Source organism: Argopecten irradians, chromosome 5 (genome assembly GCF_041381155.1).
Source record: "Argopecten irradians isolate NY chromosome 5, Ai_NY, whole genome shotgun sequence".
NCBI classification, from domain to species: Eukaryota; Metazoa; Mollusca; class Bivalvia; order Pectinida; family Pectinidae; genus Argopecten; species Argopecten irradians.
Genome location: NC_091138.1, coordinates 33050546 through 33072703, shown reverse-complemented (window position 1 = coordinate 33072703; position 22158 = coordinate 33050546). Strand labels below are relative to the sequence as shown.

The following is a 22158-nucleotide window of genomic DNA, read 5'->3' as shown; positions in this document are numbered from 1 at the left end:
TCGGAGTACTACCTGATTCTCAGTCACAAATCCAAGCATGCAGTGTCCTTGGTAACTATGAACGGAAGATAAGGTCATCTCTCACCATTCATTTCTTTTTTATTTCAACACGAAAACTTTTAACCTGCATTATCAGCTTTAAATAAAACCTATTTTTCAGTTGCTGCAATATGAAGTTTATATTTATGTCAAGGAAAGCAGTTGCTATGTTATCTAAGTTGTATCTAAGTGGTAAATGACTTGACTTTAAGTCATTTACGATAAGAGCTACAGATATCTGAAGGATTATGTGACCTAGATCTGCAAGGCGACAACAACAGCGAAACAGTACGACATTAGCACGCAAAACAGGTGACTAAGGTAATATTTTCAACGATTCATAACTCTCTACTCTATAGTTTCTAATATTTATCGAGATTCTAATCTCACTACTTTCGCGAATTTATCCAATATCGCGAAAATAAATATCTCGCGAATCATTTTCCACAAAATACAGTTTTACATACAAATGTATTTATATGACACCCTGTTACATGAATGACTCTTTAAAAGGCTATGATGTACTGTTTTAGAGATGTATCTGTTATTTCTTAGATTAATTAGGATATTGTATAAGGAAATATACGCATATGTAATACAGTTCATTATTGAGGACTACGACATCGAAATGTGAAAGGCATTTCATATGCAATTAATGTTTTGACAGTATAATATTAGAAATGATTTACTAGCATTACGATTTAATATCAGGAAGTCTAGAATATCAATTAGTCATGAAAATGTCAGCATTGTAATATCTTGCCGTGGAAAAAGCTTTGGGTGTAAACGCGTGTCGTTTCAGTATGTCGTTCCTATCATGTTTGTGATGATTCTGCTATTGATAGAACTTTGATTATATTTCTTGCAACCATTGAATTACCTTCAAATACGGTCAACCAAGCTTTTTGCGCGTGGGATTCAAATTCACGAATTTCGCGATCCAAGTAAATTCGCGAAAGTTGATAGCCGCGAATTTATACATCACTTACACTGCTCTAAATTTATACATCACTTACACTGCTATAAATTTATACATCACTAACACTGCTATCAATTTATACATCACTTACACTGCTATAAATTCATACATCACTTACAACTCGCGAAATAGTAGCCACAAAAGAAAATTGATTTACAGAATATATTTGCATGAAGACATTTCATAACCGTAATTTATGTTCAACAAAATTATCGTTAACCCTAACTTGGAGTACTGTATTACCTTTATATTTTGACCAATCTGATACACGATTTTAAATAAACTCCCTGCTGAGGGTCAATGACTCGTTAAAAGAAAAACATCCATACAAAGTGTACCTGTGGCGATTTGTTGTATTGGTTCCGTAGTATTAGATGTAGAGACGGTCGTTACTATGTATATCCCGACATCCACTTTTGATCATCACTCCGTCGTTAAGTCTTATTTAAGGCTACAGCCAGAAAATGTTTCCGGCTACTATCCGGACATCGGAACCCTTAATCCGATTTCAGGAAGAAAATGACTAAATGACCTCGAATTTATCTCTCATGATTAATTAGACAGACTTGCTAAGTTGCTATATATTGTCAAATAAATTGTTGAAAGAACCCAAATATTTCATTTTGTGTCTTTGTTCGGCTTTGTTATTTAGTTCCAAAACACCGATACCTTGATGAATGATAAGGCGTTTAATGTATGAATTTAGACGTTTTTACTTGTGTTATGAACTACTAGTAAATGTAATCATGAAGATGTGTTGAATAAAATGAGAGAGTATTAATTTCAAATAAACTAGCGTAAAGCGATCATCCATTGGTTAAAGACTTAAAGCAATGAAAACCCAATCATTTGGTGGTTTAAATGTCATTTTAATAATTTTATTTGTGCCAGTGCTTCATACATGGAATATCGTCAACCAATATTTGTAGTACTTCCTAGTGAGGTTTCCTGTTCGATGTCTTCGGTAATTTGCTCCCTATGTGACTCGGTGTTATGTCTTGATCGACATCCTTAACAGTATGTATCTATGGGGTTGCACTGTAAAGTATTTATTCATTCCAGGTAATAATTTATCAAGTAAAAATGTCTACGTCTCAACCTCCAACAACTTCAAAAGGGCTAATTTCTTTACCGAAATTGACAGAAAGATAAGCGAATAAACTTCAAAGACACAAACCATTAGGGTTAGCAAAATTCAAAATAGAATTGTCGTGATTCTGTTAACTTTTTTTCAGATATGTCCAACAAGACACTAAGGATAGGCTTCGTGGGGGCCGGTTGTGTAAATTTCGGAAGATGGAACGTTTCCTGGGACCATGCATCCCGGCTTGAACGCCTTGGAGGCTTCCAGGTAATAGCAATCGTTGATCCGGATACTGACAAAGCCGAACAGGTCCTGAAGACGCGACAGACGTCACAACATGGCGGCTTCTACAAGGACTGTGTCGTGCTAGCAGATATTGCTGATTTAATACGCATGCATCCAGATGCTGTTTTCATAGGTGTGCCTCCTGTAGCTAGGGGTAGCCTTCAGCAAAACAAAGACTTGGAACTACAGTGTGTGAAGGCAGGTATCCATGTGTTCATGGAGAAGCCCATGTCTGTGCTGCCTCTTGTGAAATTCCAACCGTATGCGGCAGCAATCCAGAAGGCGATAGAGGAAGCTAAAGTGGTGCTGTCGGTGGGATACATGTTCAGGTATAACCTATATCTTACAATATAACAATAGTACCTTTGGATGTTAAGGAGAACCTTAATATCAACTGGAGCTATTGATAATTTTTTTACAAATTCTATCTTCTTAAAACGTAAAAAATTATCGAGCAACTCTTTCTTTTTAACTCTTTAATCACAACTGTACATCTTGATCAAATTTGAAAGTTTAGAATTCGGTTCGGTACTGCTTTGATCTATTGTTTACTTCTACGGCGTTTTAGTATTTCTGTCTCTCCTTTCCATGCCGCTTGTTTTAAACGTATTTCTGGCTGGGTATTCCTTTCATTTCTAACGCTGGTGTTGTTTACTTGCACAGATACCATGCTGCAGTTATGAAAATGAAGGAACTAATGAAGCAGCACGGAGGAAAGGTAATGTCATTTAATGCACGGTACTACTACGCTTACACAGAGATGACTAATATATACTGGTATAATGCCGAACTGAGCGGCGGTCCCATAGTCGAACAGGCCACTCACTTCTGCGACTTGGCAAGGTACATTGTTGGGGATGTTGACTTAGCGACTGTACATACTCTTATGCTGGACTCTGATGACAGAAGCGGCGCTGGTCATATTGCCCACGTTCCACTGGGCGCAGAAGATGGTATTCCGCCACGTAAGAAAATCCCACGTGTTACAGTCAGTCATTGGAGATTTGCGGACGGGGGATTAGGGTGTTTGACGCACTCGATCGCCCTACCCGGCGTCAGATATGAAGCCAACATTGACGTCCAACTGGATGGTTTGAAACTATCCTTAATAGAACCTTATCAGGACAGTTGTATTTTACGTGTTCGCAACATGGAGAAAGGGAGACGCGATGAGGACCGAGATTTCACATTTGAGGGAAGTGATTCCTACAGTACAGAATTGAAGACTTTCATGGAAGCTGTCCGAACCAATGACCAGTCGGTGATAAAAAGTTCGTACGCAGACGCAGTGAAGACTTACGAACTTACCTGGGCAATACGGCTTAGTGGAGAACAGAATTTTAGGGCCTAAGGAGTCATACACGTTAAATCGAGTTTCGTTCCCTAGTAACTGAGTTCATTTTAAGCGACTGCGCGAAAGCTTTGTTTAGACATTTAGAAGTGTAAACAAAAAGAAAATGTAAATTAGATTTGAAATAATGGATGGAACTTTATCAGATGAAAGCTTAAATAGAAAAGACAGAAGGACTTAAAAAAAGGATTCAACCTTGTAAAGCAAGTATGTTTAAGATACATAGCAATGGGACTTACACTTTATAGACGTGGAAAACAGATTGAACTGATATACTTAAACCAACTCCTTTTGGAATGCGATAAGAGGTTTTTAAACCAATTTTCTTGAAAAATATTTCAAATACACTGTACATAATGTACAAGAACAGTAGAGTGATATGAGTCTAAATCGCTAAAAACAAATCATCATAAATAGCCAATATGCATGAAAACACGAAATTAAGGTTGCTAAAATTACATGGTTTACAGTAACGCAAAAATGATCCCTAGTGGAATTCGTCCAACTTTTACTTTCTTCTACACTGCGCATACTATATATGCTATTCTGAATGTTTCCAAACAAATTATGGTACACATGAATGTAATAGGAGTAGGTGATAATTCATTCTTGCAAGAAATACGGAATTATCATTGCGGGATTGCATTTAAAAATCATATTTCAAATACATGAATAATTGCGCCATATGAGTATAAATCACGAACGACAAATTAACTCGCCATTAGAAGTCGATAGGCATGAAGATGCGAAATTAGTTGATTTACAGTAAAGCACAAATATCACCAGTTTAATTCGTCTTTTTGCTTTCTTCCGCACTAGGCATATTATCAAGATATTTTCAATTTTTATCATTTCTAAAGCCATTATGGCCCACGCGAAATTAGCACAGACAGATGATAACTCATTGTAACAAGTAACGCGGAAGTCAGTGTCCTAGCTCTTTAGTACGATAATGTTGACTTCCTTGTGTAAGTATTAAGTCATGGTGTAAATTACTCCTAGATCTGTAACAGTTTTATCAGTAAAGTGTCTATATTTAGATTATATGTTGTTTAGTAGATGTATGATTCACTTGAATTTCTCATAGAATGATAATAACTCATTATCATATCTTGAATTGAATTGCTCCAGCTTAATTGTGATAGGTGCATCAGTAAAGTGTCTATATTTAGTTTATATCTTGTTTCGTTTTTGTTTACATCTGTAATCAACACACAAACACCTGTACTTAGGGTCATCTCGTTGTAACACACTGACCGGACTGCTGATGAAGAAATTTGTGAGATACAGGTCGGACGTGTTCTAGCTCGTCTTTACGTTATCTAGTGACCAAATAGTCCAGTTGACCTCCTGTGGTTAGTGTTTCGACCTGTAAGGCCATCACTTGGTTGGATTTGTTTAATCTAAAGGATTAACCTTACTAAGGTAAGTGTGTATATCTATCATCATACTCAGAGCTCGGTATTACTGTTCTTCATCTATGAGCAGATGTACCGTCAATAGCACCCGAAGGACAAAGAAAATAGTTAATATTAGCCAAGTGGTTTTTATTAACGATTATGGCAATTTATGTTAAAATGGGCAACTGTGGACTCAAAGACAGTCGTCTTACTAAGCAGGTCATATTTATAAGTTTTTATATAGTTTTGCCTTGTGGCACTAAGATAAACGGACGAACAATCCTTTTAATGTGATGATATTATACGAAAAAGGTAAGCTCTGTCTTTTTTTAGTTTTGTCTTTTAGAAATAATTGTATTGTTGTTGTTAGAGAAATTTCCATAGCTGTGTTTATCTTGTTTATTTGATTGAGGTTTCCTTCATACTGCCGGGTATAATTACATTTTCATACCGAGGTGTTATCTTGGCCGTGGTTTATAAAAGTAGAACATATAACACCTATATCTTCTCACGTAACGAAATTGGGACTACCCTCTCTGTGTATGTTGTAGAAAACAACTTTATCATAACTACCGTTCATATACAGAATTGTTTCACGTAACGAAATTGGGACTACCCTCTATGTGTATGTTGTAAAAAACAACTTTATCATAACTACCGTTCATATACAGAATTGTTTCATGTAGCTTGGTAGCGTAGCTGACGAGAGTTATCCTTCTTCGTACTTACTTATGTGCCCATGGTGAATTACTAAATAGGTACAATGAAACGAGTGTGATGTGTTTCAGATATTCTTTGAAAAAAACTGACAAGTACTGACCATCCTTACACCAGTGAGGCGTTCTCAGGAAGTGTACAATTTATCTTAGTTTGGTTGTCGGGGCACGTGTTGTAACTCAAACGTTTGATGTGGAAATGAAAACCGATTTGGCAAGTAGCTTGTCTTTTCACAATGTTACGAATGTAAACTCCCTAATTTCAAGACTCGTATCAAAGTAGACTTTTGATAAAAAAAAACCCACATCTTCCATCGCGGAAACGATTGTTGGAAGATAAGTTTATCACAAGGAACATCTCTAAACTGTCTGAAAAAAAACCTTGAATTACAGCATTGTCAACTTAAGGATAAATGTTAAGCTCATTGTATGCTTATACATTGTATATCATTTTATTGTTCTATAATTGAACATACAAAAAACTTATTTATTCAATCATCGAATTAAAAAATAGGAAATAAGAATACCTTTCCCTGTAACAATTAATTTATCCTACTTTTCTTTTACGTTAGAAATATTGTTAAGTTGACTCGATGACATTTTACAGCGAACCCAATGATATTTAGCATTTTAAATCTATAAAATCGAAACAAGAATGACAGCTTATAACTAATGATATTATCGTCAAACGATCAGCATAAAGTAGGTCACAACATCCAGCAATTAAAGGATTCATTATGTTGAATAGGTTAATGTAGGTTAATATAGATTTAAGTCAACTATAATGACTCCTTGAAAGAGAAGAAGACTCAAATTATAGTGAATGACATTTAAAAAGTGTTGATAAGTGTTGTTACAGTGTAGATTATAGTTATGGGATACTGAGGAATAAAAAGACTATTTACATTTTAAATAACGTTTGTGTATGTACCTTAAACAGAGGCGGGCAGTAGTAAATATTAGTATACCTACAAGTACACCAAAAGTATTCAAGCGCATATTTGTTGATGATAAATCTAACCTATCACTTATATATAAATACATAGCCGTGTTGTCTATTTCCATTATCTATATGTAAGCTGAAAATCAACATATCAACGTACAACTCAGATCTGGTAAGTAATGTCAGCAATCTCAGGACTATCAGATATGTAGGTCACAGTATAGACTATCTAGTTATCTCTCGCCAACCCATCATTCATAGACTAAATATCCCGGGGTTCCTATAAATACTTCATGGAATTGACATTTTATAACTGTCTAGTCTGTCATATTAATAGTGATTATTTTGTTCCAGGAGAATATTATTTCTGGACTGTATAATGCTATCTTTTGTAAGCTTCGTACTAAAAATTGAATAGCCATTTATCAGAACACATTGTAAAATCCATTTTGACCGCTTCCTTACGAATTTGTTTGAATTTTTCTGACCCATAATTATAAATATAACATTCATGATAGCCTTTATATCAGTATCTGGTATATTGTTTACATTAGTGATTTCGTGATGAGCTGGGCTAGATAAAACTGAAAGAAGTTAAATTACTGCCAAGTATAGTTAACTTGCTAAATTAACACTTTATTATGGCCAAACGTAAAGATTGAATGGTCATTTATAATCAATATATATGAATTGGTATAAAATAAGTACTTTACTTTGAAAGCAATATTAAATTGATAACAATCTTTATCAACAAGTCAAATCATACGTACCAAGAAAAATATACTGTCGTTTGAAATGCAGGAAAACAACTAGTTTGTTTAACAATCTAATTAATATTAGAATACAAATTGGAGCGTAACGTAGAGTATGGTAGTGGAGCGGAATTACAAGTTTAATTTTGAATAGATTGGTATGCTGAATAGACCACACCATTTCTTCACTTTTTCTAAAAATATAACTATACAAGAGGTCTTGGTAAAATACTTATAATTACCAAATCAGTTGTTAGATTATCTGTTTATCATGCACAAGTGCCCATGGAATAGGCCTAGTTAGCTGGTTTCGCACAAAAGGGGCCAACTCAATGAAAATGGATGTTGTCATACATTTTTGTATTTGGTGGATGGACTGATGAGTATATATGACATTCATGTGATTTTTTTTCGAAAAATACGAGATTTGAAAAATTATTCTCTGTTTTATAGTAAATATCCCGGTTTTTATATAATTTTTCAAATCTCGTATTTTTCGAAAAAAAAATCACATGAATGTCATATATACTCGTCTGTCCATCCACCAAATAAAAAAAAATGTATGACAACATCCATTGTCATTGAATTGGCCCCCTGTGGTTTCGCATAGCGAACAACGTTGATGCGCTCTTTATGCCATATATACAAATTAAAGTGATACCATCATATCAATTTCGTAACTATGCTGTCTTTATTCCAAAGATACAAAATTGAAGTGACACCATCATCTTTTGCGTAACTTTGCGAAAATTGATACCATTTTCGTAAATATCGATAAGATTAAACGTCAGTTCATCGAAATCGGTCAGCTACCGTCTGAAGTTGCACAGTTGTAAATTTTAACCTAGAATCTGTCTCTACTGTTTAGCAGATGATGTTAACATCCTCCATTCTGTCTAAAGTGTCTATCCAACACCAAATTCCCAGATATATACAACTAAACAATCGGTAGGCTTTGCTACGCACGTGGTTTATTTCACGCCCATGCCGCTGACGTCACTTCCACTATCATTTCACGCGCGTTTTCGCTAACCAGGTTCACCGATATAGTTTTTGCTGGTTTTCTTTTTGTTATTTTAAGCATTCAAATCAAACGGATGTCTTATAAAATGACGATGTCGTTTATCAAACCTGAACGGTCGTAATGATGTGAAATGTAGTCATTATTTATAATGGATAAGCAGTCGGTTTCTTATCAAACTCAATTTTCTTCAGTGTGGTTGACTCCTCTTATTTTTTTTAAATTCGAATAATACATACAATGTACCTATTGCACTATTATGGGTTCCTTTCTCCGACCGATATCTACAAATTACTACAGATTTTCATTTCTAATACGTTATTGCTGAATAATACTTACATGCATATAATTTTCGTCCACCCTCGCCCCCCCCCCAAAAAAAAAAAAAAAAAACCACACACAAAAAAAAACAAACAAACAAAAATCAACCCTGTCTTAAAACACTGCTGTTAAAAAAATTCAACTACAAACATGTTATTGGTTTAACGTCTTGCAAAACAGCCAGCGTAATTTAAGGATGTCCTCAAATGTGTAAAGTGTTGCGGTGTATTAATGAATGTCTGCTGTTTTGGGAGGCTGTGGTATTTCGTAGTACATCTCCTGGTAATAGTGCTTTATCTCTTAGGTATTCCGTATTTTTTAATATGACGCGCCTCGATAAGCGAAACACAAATCTAACTATCAATGTACGCCCCCATGCTGTGTCTAATCGCCATGGCCGTTGTATGTGTTCGAATTTTGACGAAATTCTTTACCTCGAAGTACACTCGATATGTATACAGACTATCTATCGACAGGAGTGTACTTCTTTTAAAACAAATGTTTGGTTTGGCATGGAAAACGCATGCACCAATCAGTGTTTGTTGATCCTTTGTAAAAACATACTACAATAACATACGTTAGGTTCCATATCAGCTAGGATTTAGACACGTTAAGAGTTTCGATATTTTTAAAATCTTCCGAAGTTGTTTGTTCTCAGCGGCAACAGATCGGAATCAACCGGTGTCAATTCAATGGTAAAGGGTTCGGCTCGAACAAAACATTTAGTGAATAGCGTAGTCGCAATGCTAATCTTGAAGAATCATTACACTAAATCATTTGACATAACTTCCATTGAACTATATTTATAATTGGGCTACTAGTATGCTGACCTTTGATTGATTTACTGGCAAACGCTGGTGACACAACAAATACAAATACTTTTTATATACAGTATCTTCAGATACGGCAAATATAAGCTGACGCTCCATTTTATGGTGTGCAGTAAGACGCTCATCCGCATCCCATCTCATTCTATAATCCATTACTTGTATATGGCTCAACCTTGACAGAGAATAAAAGTGCATGCCTAACCACAAAATACTTTAAATTTCCACCTCTTTGGAGAATATTTATACTTAAAACTGATGTGACGGTTGAGGTGTGCTGCCCGAAGTTTCTGACGGTATGATTCAGTAAGATATCACTATTAAACAGATAAGAGTTTCCGCTATTGCAAAGAGACACAACAAGAATACACTGCAGCCTCCCATATTTTTAACTTGTACCCAATTTCCTTTTGACTTTGTTCAATATATTCCAATATGTTTAAACTAGATATGAAATATACAAGAGCATGGTCGGGGCCATACAAGCAGTTCGACGAATGAGGGTATTCGAGAAATACGACTTCGAGTTAAAGAGGTTTTTTCCCCTCACTTTTCTGGAGTATAAAGTTGGACGCCCATACACGTTATTTATCAAGTACACAAGTACAACCTCTATCTATTACTCCAGCAGTATCACATTACATGGTTGGTTAGTTGATTAGCTTAACCTCCCACTATCAACTAGGTTGTTCAAGGACGGCCTACTCGTATGCCTGCATGTACTGGATGGCTGCGGTATATTTCTGTTGCGTCAATTTTATAGACAATGGTATATCTAGGTCAGGTGAGAGAACACAGAACCTTCTTCAAGTACTCGCGTGTCAACAGAGCGTTAAGAAGAATAAAACATGCTAGGAAGAAAAAAGAGAAATGTTAAAATCCCAAATATAGTAGCCTTAAATGATCATGCAATGGGGACAGAAAACATAATTCAAACTCCCTACCTTTAGGGTGATACGTTTTACTTATACTTCTATGCAGTATTCCAATCATAGTATAAGATAGCCCGCCTTCCCGGTCACATTATACTGTATTTTATGTAGATCTACCTTTTTTGTGTATAAAGTAAGACACTTGACCTGCTACATAATACTTTAAACTATTTCTAAGTACTCTGAAGTACAGGAGGATTAACCTTTTACACTTTACTATAATTCTGCCGTCATGAAGTATAAAATAGTTTGCCCACCCAGGCCAGCTATATTTTATTTTAAAGTGTTAATTATCACAATGTATTATGCAAAGCTATGGAGGCGTTTTCTAAACACACTTCGTGTGCGGTGCTTTTAGCCTAGCATTCTGATTTCTTTCAAAATTTTCACAAAACTTCAAAAAGCAAACTTTTTTGTTGAATAAGCTTCTTGATTTAAAGTAATTGCGAATGAATTCAGAAACCGATTCCATGTATTACATGATACAAAGTCTTATTGCTGCGTTAAGAAATTTCGGTATGGTAAAACTGTAAGTGACAATCCATTTGAAATATTTTGGCTTCCATAATGCTCGTAAGTGGTTATTTCTATCAACGGTTTTGTGATCAGTATGTCAATTTGAATTATAGTATTGCCTACATTTTATTGTTTCATCTAGAAACTTAATGTTCAAGCAGTTTTAATGTTATGGTAAAAACCTACATTTTTCTGTTGGTTAATTCAAAAAGCTTGTTAACTAATGTTTTTTACAAGCATGATAGCTGATCTATAAAAAGTATCAGATATTCGCTTACCATCTCTAAATGTTCGTGCTCTTTTAGTAAACGTGGTTCTTTTAGAATTCATTTGAGTAAACGTTGCACTGGCTTTAAATAACTGCTATATCCTATTACAAGAAAACTAATATCTATTAGTAAATAGCTCTTTCGTTTCTATACACGTTGCCAAATTCCCTATTGATAGAAATTAAGTGAGACCTACTGCTAATACGTCCGGAAGTGATTTCGAAGTAAACGAAGTGTCTAAATCTGTCTGACCGGAAGCAGCAATATGTCTTGTCTAGTAATACGGACATGCGTAGTGGGTGGCGGTTACATCTAAGTACACATTTCTGCGTTTGGCTTTAAAGTGTTTTGTCGGCATTAAACAAACAAAGAAAACAGCAAAGACCCATTATCGTCGACTTGTTAATACTGTCTGCCGATTGAGTCGTCTTAACGGCCAAATAGCCGTCCAAAGTCAATATAGTTTACGATGGCCGGAAAGATTATTGATTTTTAATGTTTGTTCCCATTTCTGGAAAAGTGGGAAACGCCGGCTAAAAATAAGGAAACGACCATACTATTACGAAAAATAAGCTTCAAGCTATGATAACTACGATTAAGTGCAATTAAATCTTATAAACGTGGTACTAAAAGTAAGTAAACATCAAATATAGTAAACAATGTACACATTAAAAGTAAAAACAGCTATAATTTTATTAATAACTTTGTACAAAAATGTAAGCAAAAACTTAATCTAATATACATTGTTCATAAAGTAAGTAAAAATTACATCTGATAACAAGCAAATAAAATAAAAAACAACAACACTATTTTCTACATATGATAAACAATGTACAATGTACAAATGACAGTAACATACCTACGTTTTGTATATGAATAATCATTGTTAATATCACACATGTAACCAAAATCCCCCTAAAAAAACTTCATATATACTAAACAATGTAAAAAAAATAAGTTAAAATTGACAGAATCTTTTCACTAATCCCACGTATCACAAGTGTAACGTTTCATAAGTGAAGTCTTATAATAGGTGAGGGTAATTTTGAAGCAATAATGATCTTAATAACAAACTCATAAACAATGATCTTAATAACAAACTCATAAACACGTCTTCAAATCGATAAATCGAGGGTTGATGTAAACAAACTGTAGAAATGCACCGAGAAAGCCAACAAGAGAAGGAAGCAGGTGTTTCAAAAATATAAACAATTCAATTCTAGGTCACACAGTGACTTTGAGAGAAAGGAGAAAATATAAACACACAACACGTACCATATACCTAGGAAACGTAAACACTGTCTCCAGGCTATAGATATTTGTAATATTTTCCCATTGCCCAGGACATAAATATAAACTTTACACACTATATATGTGTTCAGTTGAGCGTTTGACCCTGTGGCGAAGACTCTGGGTCTGCCTATCACAAACAGACACCTTAGTCCATAAAGGGACAGTTTCTTCGCCTGCTTAGCTTTCAGCAGTGGGACGATTGGTTTGCCCCTTGTCAGTTTAATGTGACCGAATGGGGTGTGTATTGTTAGAGGTGTTTGGCAGAATGCTTCATTGCAAAACACTTTAAAATGGTCAAGAGTTCTATTATGACAAGGAGACGCGACACATACATACTGCAGCCTCTCATTACATACCACTGGTGCACATGCGACGTTTCACCTACATAGAGACCGTCCTAATCCTTGAAGGCCTTAGGTGTTCAAGCCATAAATATCTGTATTTTTCTTCCTGGTCCGTGAAACAAAGAACAACAAAACATGGTACAATTGCTGGACATAAGGCTTATCCGCGGAAAGCAAAACTAATTACACTGCTCGTTACATGTACATATCGTAGTATTTAAAATTGATCTCTTTTTTTTTTAGAAAACATGTCAACAGTCAACCATGCCTTACATTACCAATGTATTATTCCCTACACTACACAAAGTAACGCATCCTCGATATTCAAGGGGTTACTATCGCTGTCGTAATATCCACCCCTGGGCTATGTCATAGTGAATATGAATGCTTATCAGGAGAAGTAAAAGCGAAGTAAAAGTGAATAATCACATACATGTATCTATTTGAAGATTAAAGAAAGCGACATTCAGGTACAAAAAAGCCACAAAGTGTACAGTTATTCGATTATTTTAATGTTTTAATGTTCCTATATGTACACCACAAAAATACCTGTGTTGAAGGACATATTACTGTTTGAACACAACATCCATACATCTTGATATAATATTATTATAAGCAATCTGATCAATCCTTGTTAATTTTAATCCAATTTCTCTTGAAAGATCCTTTCTATAAATGCATATGTCAGGGAAAACTCATTTAGATAAAAACTTTTTTTTTTCAAATTTAACATACATTTTGATCTTCGTCTCCACATATTCTATATTCTGAAACAAATTTGGTTTAATCATTCCTTTCGGAACACATATCGAAGATCTATGAGTTTGATAACGGTTTTTGTGTATTTTAATCATCATAAAATAGTCCGTATGGGAATAATGAGGAGAGATAACTCACAGCTATTTCATATACAATTCACTGATCTTCAATTCAGAGACAGATTCGAAGACTTCCGTGAAGTGTTATTGATCAACATTTCGAAGCAGTATATTCCGTGTTTTAGATAAAAGTTTAGACGATTAGAAATATTAATCCAGATATTAAGGGTCTATGTGCAGACGTAGACACCTCATCCAATTAGTGTTATAAACATCCAGAATAAAATGTCATGAACCCTCTGAAGCAAGTATGTGAACCTCATAGAACAAGTGTAAAGTTAGTGTTTCGAACCCCTATAGTAAGGAATGTGAACCTTCAGGATTCTGTGTTTTGAACCATTCGAGACACTAGTATGTGCTGTGAACTATTTGCACTTTGTGTTTTGGATAATTCAGACCTATTTCACTTTTTCTCCTGACTCCACGATCTAATACTGAAAACAATTCTGTATCTGAAAAATATTTGATTTCAAAATATTTTATTGTGAAAGTTTTTTATTGAAAATATTTATTTTAAATTTTATGGACATATAATACAGATAGTGTACTCTACATAAACCGCTACCTTTGAGAGTACACTTTTGAAGATCTTTGTATTATATCTTTAAAACATAAAATTTATTCAAATTAGTCCTTTAGTTATAATTCAATTTACTAAAAATAATCTCATTAATATTCAAAATTCATTTTGGGACTCTTTTGTCTATGAAGTCATTACGCCGTTATCTTAGCCACTGAAAAGCGACGTAACAAACGTCGACGTCATTTTTTCCTTTATGGGCTGATAAATGAAACTATTTAAACCAATAGAAATGCTCGTTGTAAGCAAAATAAATGTTATAAATGTATCAAGTTATACTGAAAAGTATAATTACGTATACATTGTATCAACAAATGGATCAGACAACAGACTATGCCTAAACCAGTCCTTTCTATCAACATATAGTACTGAGAGACATATCTTTCTATGCATTAAACTCATAGAACCGAATAAAATAATTTCCAAGGTTTTATTTTATATTGTTTTCTTTCTAATTCAAGTCTCATTCTAGTCACCTATGGCTTTAGAAGATAACGTTAACATTCGGGGTAACACGCAAGGGAAAAACTTATCAGAATCTGTGGCGTTCTGCTTTTGTCAGAAAACGACGTTAATTTATTAAGAATTAAATCCATTTATTGAATTGGTTTTTTGCACAAGTACGTTGATGTTCATAAAAATAAATATTTCTAACTTCATTTGACATGGTCTGTTGTGTTGCCATACTATAGATTAATATAACGGTGTTCATGTTATAGCCATGGCCACAGACAAAAGACTTTATAAAGCATTAATGAAATCATAAACAGCAATGACATTAATCGGTCAATACTTTCTTGTTTTATCCTTATCAATATCTGTCATGTGCTCGCTGTCGCGTAAGAACATGTAAGGATATGTTCTATATGATGCATCTGCTGTGCGTGTTTTGTAACATATGCCATTTAGGAGCGTTTAAATCCATAAAAATACTGTGTATATTGATTTGAAGTCCATTGTCGTTATGTAAATGTCACAACCCTTCTCCGTCTGTTTAATCTAATTATCCTTCTTGTTGATTGACACTATCAGATACTTCCGGATCTGTGTTGCGTCCTTGATTTGCATATTATTATACTTCTCTCGGATTTAGAAGTAAACATTCTTTCAAGCAAGGTGCGGCGGTGGCCGAGTGGTTTAAAAGATAACCCGACATATTACTGTACCACGAGTTCGATCCAATGTGTGGAAGTTGCTAGATACTGGCCGCTTGGCAATGGCCCTGCAGGTAGGGCGTTAGAATTGTACCTGCTGCCCCTATTGCATGATCGTAGAAGGCGACTAAATTTAGAATCTTATCTTTTCTCTTCTTCCTAATTGACTTTATGTTTCCTAATGCCTCCCTTGGCACCGCCTCACTTTTGGCCTTGAGTTGAGCGTTCGCCCCTGTGAGGAAGGCTCTGGGTTCTGTCTCCTGGCCGAGACACACCAAAGTCTATAATAGTGGTAGTGTCTGCTCCTGCTTAGTGCTCAGCAAACAGGGAGTGGGACGACTGGTTCGCCCGTTGTCAGTATAATGTGACCGGATGGGATGTGTTGCTTGGTGTCTTCGGCGGCATGCTTCAGTGCTATAGCACTATATAAAGGGCAACAGTTCCACTATACAAGAAGACATAACACGAACATACCACAGCCTCCCAAAACACGCACCTCGCACTTCACACACGCTACACACTGCATGCATGGGAGGCCGTCCTTACATGGCCCTGGCTGTTAATAGAACGTTAAAATAATAAAAACAAACAAACAAAAATTGTCAATGGGTTTTCTTTCCGTACTCCGACTGGCTGGCTGTTACCCCTTAAACGTTGTTATAAATAACCACGGCTCCTAGTAATACGAATATATAGAAATATTTTATGAACATCTATAACGACTTGTAGTATATCAAGTTTTGATTACAGATACACACATGTTTTGTCTGACTACAAATGTATTTAACCTTAAATAAAGTATTAATAATAGTTGTTTCAAAATGAAGATGCAGATAAAAGCACAGCGGCGGACTAAGAATTCCAGTGAAGAAAGGAAAGCCTTGTGGAGAAAACAGCGTTTTTGCTGTTTAAAAAATATACTATGTTCAATACAGAGGATTTACCATACGTCAAAGATAGTAAGTTCATTTACCATACGTCAAAGATAGTAAGTTCATTGATTTTTTACACCTCATTGAAAAACCAAATAAATTGCGCCATAAAGTGACGTTATATTTACGTTACCATAGAAATATTAATGCTGCGTATTGATTTAGAAGAACAACTCACAAATCACTGGATGTTCTCATTTTCAGTAGCTTCTAATTATAAGTATTTATGTTCGATATATTTTTCGATATCTTCTGGCTATCAAAATGCTTTATATACTGTTCACAAAATGACATCGATTAACAATGATTAAAAATCAATTAACAATGATTAAAAATCAATTAAATACAACAATTGAGTAGGCATTGTATACTACATTGTGTGTATATACCGACTTGTTGGCTTTGATTTATATGAAAAACTTCTTTGAGTGCAAGAAGAAACTAATTTCATGTAGATACTGGGTTAGCCTGGTTATTGGACAGGTGAAGTAATAAAGGTTTGTGTTAAAATTAATAGTCTGAACCAAGCCGTAAAATGAGGACGCTTGCACTGATTTGATCAACACTTTTGAAGGTTAGATTACCACAAAGCCGTTTGCTTAAGTCAGAAAAAAATAAAATAAAGGCAATAGTTTTATTAGCGGAAATCAAAAACAAAATGCGATCAAGACAAAAGAATAAGTATCAACATATGCATTTTCAACTTCATGCTTGGATTAAAAACATCCACCATCGATGTCTAACGTTATTATACAAAGGTTACGCAAGTGAATTTCTAAATATACTTTATTATAAAACAGGATCGAGAAAAGCTTACGGAATAAGTTGACAAATGATATCAGAAATCAAAGATATCAGGTCATGTTATTAAAATATTACCAAATGTTTTAAAATTAGTCGGAGTATTCAAAATGTAACAAACAAATAAAAAAGAGAGAGAAAAATAAACATAAATCGTTTCAATTCAATAGAAAATAAAAAAAAAGAATTCGATATGCCTGCTAATTGAAGGTAGTCGCGTACAGTACAGACCATTTTGAAGCCACTCCTACTAGAATATATAGGCACTGTCATAGAAAAAACTCACTATACCCTATACCCTTTATACCAGTTTAAATTCAATAGCGCTGCAATTTTTTCAGGTCCGTTTCGGTTTGTTTGGCTTCTTTTTTGTTTCTTCAACCATGAGCAATTTAGTTTAATTATTTAATTCATCGGTGCAAACACTGGATTTGTGAGAAGCATTGTGCCTCTACAAAATACGATAGTTTTGGTCAATTATTTGCGTGAGTTGTCGGCAGTGAGCTTTTGTAGGTGGACACGCCACAGATGGAGTGAATGGGCCTCATTCTCATGAAACTATATATCTATATTGGGTAAATACTCGCTGTTATCGCTTCTGTTTCAAGAATACACCGAACAAAGGCGCACCGCCAATACAATTCGATCATTACCCTATGTAAGTGCTATCAAGTTTCCAGTGACGTGTTTCTGATTTTCTATGAAAAGCTTTGATAAAGGAATCAAATGTTTTCAGACATGGGTATTGTAAAGTGTAATCATGTGCAATTAATGTGCTGACAACTGATGAATATACATATCAATTATAAAAATACAAGCTTTAAATAGCAAGGTTTTGTATATATTCAGTGGCGTCTCAATGTAAAGTAAGGTTCATATGACTTATTTGATATGTAACATTACATGTAAAATGTTTTTTATTGATCGACAACATTAAATCTTGACACATCCCTAAATGACACTTGTGGTTAATAGGATGTAAACAAAATAAATACAACCACTGATTGGTTCAATCATTAACTTTAATGACCTTAGCCAATCAGGTAAAAGTAAAATTACCATTTACAATGCAATGGATGCATTTATACATAACCGTAATTCGAGAGAGAAAAAAGCTCGACCTTGGATGTCGGCAGATATTGTTTTGTTATGGATTTAAAATGTGGATTAACTTGTTATAATGTCGTTATGTGATGATCCTTAAACATCCAAGTGTTGTCACGTCAAACTGCTGTGAAATACTCCCCATTCATTCAACAATAATTATAGTTAAATTATTTTATTCCAATATCAGTGGTCATGCTGTAGTGTTTGTCATCCAGCTATGAGCTTTCTCAAGCAGCAATTATGTAAGCATTCACAAGGAGTTATTAAACACCTTGTTTAAATTAGAGAAATGATTATTTATATATTCTTGAAATTTTTTTAGTATGATAATTATTGGTCACCATTTTTTTTCACTTTGTATACCACAATTAGATAAAGTAATTGACACACAGTAAACGTGAATATTTTTGCGAGTGCTTAATTTCACGATTTACATGTTTGAACATTTCGCTGTGTTAATATATTTTTGCGATAACTACACATATTAACTTTTTGAAATATTTCATTTTTAATATAAACCAAGTATAACGCGCTGGGGAAAAATGTCCGTCACGTTCTTAGCTTAAATTTGCCCTCGCATTAATTTCCACGTTCATAGTACATGCCTAGCATATCTAATTAAAGGAAGGGCTCTACACGTGTATGTTTACATCAGTAATACGTACATGCAATTACAAAATTTGTACAAAATACGGAATTACCGTATATATAGCCGGTTATTTACGGAATTGCCGTATATATAGCCAGTTATTTACGGAATTACCGTATATATAGTCGGTTATTTACGGAATTACCGTATATATAGCTGGTTATTTACGGAATTACCGTAATATAGCCGGTTATATACGGAATTACCGTATATATAGCAGTTATTTACGGAATTACCGTATATATAGCCAGTTATTTACGGAATTACCGTATATATAGCCGGTTATTTACGGAATTACCGTATATATAGCCGGTTATTTACGGAATTACCGTATATATAGCCGGTTATTTACGGAATTACCGTATATATAGCCGGTTATTTACGGAATTACCGTATATATAGCCGGTTATTTACGGAATTACCGTATATATAGCCGGTTATTTACGGAATTACCGTATATATAGCCGGTTATTTACGGAATTACCGTATATATAGCCGGTTATATACGGAATTACCGTATATATAGCCAGTTATTTACGGAATTACCGTATATATAGCTGGTTATTTACGGAATTACCGTATATATAGCCGGTTATATACGGAATTACCGTATATATAGCCGGTTATTTACGGAATTACCGTATATATAGCTGGTTATTTACGGAATTACCGTACATACAGCCGGTTATTTACGGAATTAGCGTATACATATAACCGGTTATTTACGGAATTACCGTATATATGGCCGGTTATTTACGGAATTACTGTATATATAGCTGGTAATTTACGGAATTACCGTATATATAGCCGGTTATTTACGGAATTACCGTATATATAGCCGGTTATTTACGGAATTACCGCATATATAGCCGGTTATTTACGGAATCACCGTATATATAGTCGGTTATTTACGGAATAACCGTATATATAGTCGGTTATTTACGGAATTACCGTACATATAGCCGGTTCTATACGGAATTACCGTATATATAGCTGGTTATTTACGGAATTACCGTACATATAGCCGGTTATATACGGAATTACCGAATATATAGCCGGTTATTTACGGAATTACCGTATATATAGCCGGTTATATACGGAATTACCGTATATATAGCCGGTTATTTACGGAATTACCGTATATATAGCCGGTTATTTACGGAATTACCGTATATATGGCTGGTTATTTACGGAATTACCGTATATATAGCCGGTTATTTACGGAATTGCCGTATATATAGCCAGTTATTTACGGAATTACCGTATATATAGCCGGTTATATACGGAATTACCGTATATATAGCCAGTTATTTACGGAATTACCGTATATATAGCTGGTTATTTACGGAATTACCGTATATATAGCCGGTTATATACGGAATTACCGTATATATAGCCGGTTATTTACGGAAATACCGTATATATAGCTGGTTATTTACGGAATTACCGTACATACAGTCGGTTATTTACGGAATTAGCGTATATATATAACCGGTTATTTACGGAATTACCGTATATATAGCCGGTTATTTACGGAATTACTGTATATATAGCTGGTAATTTATTACGGAATTACCGTATATATAGCCGGTTATTTACGGAATTACCGTATATATAGCCGGTTATTTACGGAATTACCGCATATATAGCCGGTTATTTACGGAATCACCGTATATATAGTCGGTTATTTACGGAATAACCGTATATATAGTCGGTTATTTACGGAATTACCGTACATATAGCCGGTTCTATACGGAATTACCGTATATATAGCTGGTTATTTACGGAATTACCGTATATATAGCCGGTTATTTACGGAATTACCGTATATATAGCGGTTATTTACGGAATTACCGTATATATAGCGGTTATTTACGGAATTACCGTATATATAGCCGGTTATTTACGGAATTACCGTATATATAGCCGGTTATTTACGGAATTACCGTATATATAGCCGGTTATTTACGGAATTACCGTATATATAGCCGGTTATTTACGGAATTACCGTATATATAGCCGGTTATTTACGGAATTACCGTATATATAGCCGGTTATTTACGGAATTACCGTATATATAGCTGGTTATTTACGGAATTACCGTATATATAGCCGGTTATTTACGGAATTACCGTATATATAGCCGGTTATTTTTAGGAATTACCGTATATATAGCCGGTTATTTTCGGAATTACCGTATATATAGCCGGTTATTTACGGAATTACCGTATATATAGCCGGTTATTTACGGAATTACCGTATATATAGTCGGTTATTTACGGAATTACCGTACATATAGCCGGTTCTATACGGAATTACCGTATATATAGCCGGTTATTTACGGAATTACCGTATATATAGCCGGTTATATACGGAATTACCGTATATATAGCCGTTGTTAACGGAATTACCGTATATATAGTCGGTTATTTACGGAATTACCGTATATATAGTCGGTTATTTACGGAATTACCGTACATATAGCCGGTTCTATACGGAATTACCGTACATGTAGCCGGTTAATTACGGAATTACCATATATATAGCTGGTTATTTACGGAATTACCGTATATATAGTCGGTTATTTACGGAATCACCGTATATATATCCGGTTATTTACGGAATTACCGTATAAATAGCCGGTTATTTACGGAATTACCGAATATATAGTCGGTTATTTACGGAATTACCGTTTCTATAGCTGGTTATTTACGGAATTACCGCATATAGCCGGTTATTTTTGAGGGTCAAAATTTTCGCGGGTCAAAATTTTTGCGATTTTAACCAGATTTATATTATAACCCGACTTTCAGAGTTTATATGGGTAAAACATTACTCAATATTACGCGTTTGGAATTTTCTCGATCATAGTGACACTCCGCGATATCGCGAAAATATCATCCTCTACAAAATATCATCCTCACGAAAATATCATCCTCACGATAATATTATCCTCACGAAAATATCATCCTCAACAAAATATCA

General features: G+C 34.7%; 2 protein-coding genes across 2 annotated transcripts in view; both read left to right on the top strand.

The window, feature by feature from the left end:
• The first annotated feature begins 291 nt into the window (after positions 1-291).
• LOC138323581 (uncharacterized) lies at positions 292-4914 on the top strand. The gene is made up of 3 exons (XM_069268287.1): positions 292-360; positions 2254-2716; positions 3051-4914. The coding sequence occupies exons 2-3, from the start codon at positions 2256-2258 to the stop codon at positions 3736-3738; spliced, it is 1149 nt and encodes a 382-aa protein (XP_069124388.1). The 5' UTR covers positions 292-360; positions 2254-2255; the 3' UTR covers positions 3739-4914.
• A 105-nt stretch (positions 4915-5019) lies between these two features.
• The window catches only part of LOC138323582 (guanylate cyclase 32E-like), an 82931-nt gene continuing 65792 nt past the window's right edge, over positions 5020-22158 (top strand). The window contains exon 1 of the mRNA XM_069268288.1: positions 5020-5163. The gene's annotated coding sequence lies outside the window, so the exon portion shown is untranslated. The remainder of the gene's footprint in view (positions 5164-22158) is intronic.